Source organism: Nanorana parkeri, unplaced genomic scaffold, assembly GCF_000935625.1.
Source record: "Nanorana parkeri isolate BGI_ZX_2015 unplaced genomic scaffold, ASM93562v1 scaffold2060, whole genome shotgun sequence".
Lineage (NCBI taxonomy): Eukaryota > Metazoa > Chordata > Amphibia > Anura > Dicroglossidae > Nanorana > Nanorana parkeri.
Window position 1 is genome coordinate 191,200 of NW_017308328.1, and position 4,650 is coordinate 195,849.

The following is a 4,650-nucleotide window of genomic DNA, read 5'->3' on the forward strand; positions in this document are numbered from 1 at the left end:
TGTCCTCAATTTCTTTTTCTATTTCAAAAGGGAAATGTCAGGGGTCTGTTTAGACCCCAGAGATTTCACCGTAGCCCCCCCAACAGTAAAAAAAAAATAAATACAAAATTAAAAAATAAATAAAAATGTTTTAAAAAAAAAATGTAAAACAAAATAAAAAATTTAAAAAAATAAAAAGTGTAAAAAAAAAAACAAACTAATAAAAAAAAGCACAACCCCTCCCTCCCCCACATAACACACACATATTGTGGTGCACACCATGCACATGCGCTGCAGTGCGTTGTTAGAACGCATCGCAGTGCATGATCTTTTTTATTTTTTTTCTTTAAAAAAAAACATTAAATTAACTGTGGCAGCGCATGGCAAAGCTTTGTGACTCATTGCCATGCGTTGTGATACCTTGTGTTGCAATTAAATATACACCTGTATCATTTTATCACAACACAAACACCAAAACAATTTTTTACATAAGTCGATTATTTACAGTTTTGCATACCTTCATTTTTTTACCTTTTCGCAAAAAGGCGCAATTACAAATTTGCTAATATTTGTTATTTATTAACTCAATACAGTTTTATCTTTTAGATTTAGTCAGAAAATAATTTTTTTTGTGCACGGATACTGATTTTGGTGTGTTTTAACAATTGAATTGTGTATTTTTATCGGTTTAATATTAATTTGAGAAACATTTGCGCAATTATCGCAGGGCCTACAAATTTAGTATCACCATCTTTTTATTCTACCGGGCCTGCGCTTTCAGAAAATATATGGTTTGGGGGGTCTTTTACAAACGCTAGCAACGCAGCAGTTGAAAATCAAACCAATAGGAAAAAATTGCAGAAAATTCAAAAATGGCTTGGCCAGCTGATTTGAAAAATGTTCCGGAGGGCTTGGCAGCGAAAGGGTTAAAAGTAAACCTAGACCCAAAACTTTTTTTTTTTTTAAGTTTTGGAAAAAGTAGGATTAGAACACCTATCTGGTACTTGCTGTCTGTGTCCCCACTAGGGAGATTTACCCATTTGTCCTGGTGACCAATATCACTGGGAAAGTGATGGGAAAATGCTAAATTTTGAGTTGCCACTAGAATATAGAGATGAACTCTTCCAAAGGGGACACTTGTTGCAATAATAAATGAGGGGATTTCCCTCATTCAAGGAAGTGGAGAAATCTTCCCCAAATGAAGATAGATAACGAAAAAAAAAAACCCACAACAGTTGGTTTGTCCAAAATTTTAAAAAAAAGTTTTAGTTTTAGATATACAAGTAATGACTGCTAAACAGAAAATTATTGAAGATGTTGCCAATAAAAGATTTAATCGTGAATGCCGGTAATGGGCTGCATATAGCAATTTCATTAAAAAAAAAAAACTTACCCTGGGATTTCCTCATATCTTTTGTTGCTAAAGCACGGCTTCCATGCTGGACAGTGAAATCAGGGCTCACATTGTTAACCCTCAGCTCTTGCCCCAACGACTTCCGACCAAAAGCATTTTCTCCAGATCCTCCATTGACACTGTAGCCATCTAAAACCATATAGCAAGAACACATACATGTGAATTAACCACCTTTTCGTTGTGTAATAAGCACAACATAAACATACACTGAAATCTTTATTAAAATTCCCATTAACCCTTTCGCTACCAAGGCCTTTTTTCCAGGATTTTGCACACGTTATAATCTACATTTTAGGCCTAAAAATGACATCAAACCCCCAAACATTTTATATTTTCTGAAAGCCAAGACCATCTAAAGAAAAAAAAATGGCGGCAGTTGCACATTTTTACGTTGCACGAAATTAGCGCAACTGTTTATCAAATCCAAAAATGTTGTGGAAAATGCACTTAAGTTAATTTTAGTGCCCCAAACAAATACCCATTTTTTTTTTTTAAATAGAAAAGATGAGGTTACAATAAGAGATACCCAACAAGCCCAGGTTAAAAATTGCACGCAGCCGTGAAACTGCGACAAAGTTCAGTACCCCAAAAAGTCCATAGATGATGTTTTAAAAGCCTCTACAGGTCATCAGTTTAGGGATAACGTAAATATTGGCACTAGAATGATTGCTCTCACTCTGGCGTGCGCGGCAATACGTGTAGCGCGATAAGTCGTTTTCATACGTAGGCACGTGTTTACGTGAATGCGTGCTCCTGGCGGACTTCATTAAAGAAAAAAAAATTGAATATTTTTACATTTAATATTTTTAAAAACATGTTTTCTTTTCTTACTTTAATTGCCATCACATAGGGGGGGCTCATAAGCCCCCCTATGTGATAGCATATTGGTGGCAACAGGTCGTCTTTTAAGATGATACTGGGGGTCCAAAAGATCCCAAGTGTCACACCTTTCTACTCTAAATAAGCTATTGAAGTGCAGATCACAATGACAGCTCAGGGACCAGAAGTGAAGCAATACGCGTTGCTCCCGGTCCAATAGAACAGGGAGGAGAGCAGTGACTGGAAGTTCCCTGCTCTCCTCCCCTGCTTCCTGTTGGCACCCGACATGCCGGTCTCCGGGCCGCGGGCAGGGTAAGGGGAGATCGGAAAACTCGGCGGGGGTGGCGGGCACTTTACCGGCCCGTGAAAGTGATCTGGCGGCAGCCGGCTTTACAAATGTAAACAGTCCCGGCAGCTTTACGCCGGGAGTCTGTTTAAACGGGCCGCTGCCATCGACGTATGACAAATGTCGGTGGCAGCAAAAGGATTAAACAATAGAAGTTATTTTTTTAATGATCATACTGTTCTAAATTCCATACCTTCCTCTTCATTGTGCAAATCAGAAGACACCCTGATATCATCATGCTTTTGTCGAGAAAGCCCAGCTGAACTGGAAGTATGTGATCCATATGAGGCAGAATTGCCCCGGTCTCTGGAAGTAGAGTATTTTAAATGGTCTTGGTCGGCTGAAGCTCTTTCAGGTCTATAAACAGAACACAAACAGACAATTATTTAAAAGATCTAACCAGGAAGACACAGAGAAAGCCCAAAATGGTCAATCCCCCCAAAATTCATATGTCCACGATTACATATTTGTGGGGGTGAACCATCCAAATCCCTCCCATAGGAGACAGAGAATAAAAAGGTTCTGTTAATATCTTATGATAAAGAGTCTTGCTTGATAGTCTTAAAGCAAACCTGTGGCATTTATAAAGCTATTTAAAATGAGAACTATGGAACAACCTTTTTTGCCTATAGCTCTCCTCCGGGTCACGGGAGGACATACAATAATGTCCTCCGGTGACCCAAAACTCGGAGACCAGAAAGCCGCGCCACAGCTCCGCACAATGCTGTAGAGATCCACCCCGCTGGCTGATCGACAGCTCGCTCTGCCTCTCTAAAGGCAGAGCCAGCTGTGCCCGCCCCCTCCCCTGTCCGTTCCTCCAGTGCATTCTACAATCATGAAGTTTTAACCTTCCTGCTAAACTCTCTTTAAAAGGAGAACTATGAGGTGAGTGCTTTTCACTCACCTCATAGTTCTAGCCGACCTGTGACAATGAAACAGGTCGGCTCAGTAGATCGGGAGGTGAGCGAACACATACCGGCGTTCGCTCACCTCTCGATCCTGTCACGGCTCTCTGCCGTGACAGGGGAGGGGCTGGATTCCCCCCTCCCCGCCAGCACTGATTGGCGGAATGGACGGGAACAGCTGGCTCTGCCTCTAGATAGGCAAAGCCAGCTGTCAGTCATGCAGCTGGGTGGATCCAGACATAATTGTCGGGATCCGCTTCAGCTGCGGCGTCTCAGTATACCGCGAGCTATACTGAGCCTAGGGTGACGGGAGGATGCTAGTTTGTGTCCTCCCGTTACCCTAAGGAGAACTATGGGGAAAAGCCTTAACCTCATAGTTTTTTACATTAAAGGAGAACTATTGAACCAAAGAAAGTAGGACTCATTTCATGGTAGCTGCAGTTGCACAAATCAGGTTACTGAATGCCAAAGAGTCAGAAGATGCCAATTGGAGGTCACAACCCTGTCATCCATCTAAAAAAACATCAACATTGGATGGCCACCAAATAATAGCATATATTGTCATTAGAAGTAACTCATAAGATGCTACTGTGAGTGAACACAAAAACAGAATGAAAAAAAAAAAAAATATTACACAGGGGTGTGGAATTCGTATCGCCCGACGCCCGGGACATGTAGTTCCGGGCAAGTGGTTTTTGCACTGTTTTAGCCCTGCTACGGACAAATAGCAGGGCTGGCTTTCTTTGAGCGCCGAGAGCGGCGCTACGAGCGGGGGGCGTGGAGCACCGAGAGCGGGGACGAAGCGTTGAATGAGATGGGGACAGAGCAGAGGCCGTGACGGAGCGGGGACGAAGCGTTGAATGAGATGGGGACGGAGCAGAGGGGCGTGGAGCCGTGACGGAGCCGGACAGTGGAGCTGTGACAGGCTCTGTCACCTCCCCCAGCCTCTGTCCCCGGCGGCCACTGCTCGTTCCTGTCACAGGAGTTCTAGCAACAGTGCTGTGCTAGAACTCCTGTGTTGGAGGTGACAGGGTCAATAAAGAGTACCCGTCACCTCCAAATGCTATCACACAGGGGATTATTATTCCCTGTGTGATATAGCAATACAATAAAAAGTTTTTGTTTTTTTAAATAGTTAAAAAGAAAAAAATATTAATTAAAAATGTAACTAAATAAAAATGTAAAAA

General features: G+C 42.0%; 1 protein-coding gene across 1 annotated transcript in view; it reads right to left on the bottom strand.

The window, feature by feature from the left end:
- The window catches only part of SMG1 (SMG1, nonsense mediated mRNA decay associated PI3K related kinase), a 168,755-nt gene that overhangs the window by 145,717 nt on the left and 18,388 nt on the right, over window positions 1-4,650 (bottom strand). The window contains exons 2-3 of the mRNA XM_018572528.1: window positions 2,752-2,915; window positions 1,373-1,522 (exon numbers count right to left, since the gene is read on the bottom strand). Coding sequence (XP_018428030.1) covers window positions 1,373-1,522; window positions 2,752-2,915 — 314 coding nt within the window. The remainder of the gene's footprint in view (window positions 1-1,372; window positions 1,523-2,751; window positions 2,916-4,650) is intronic.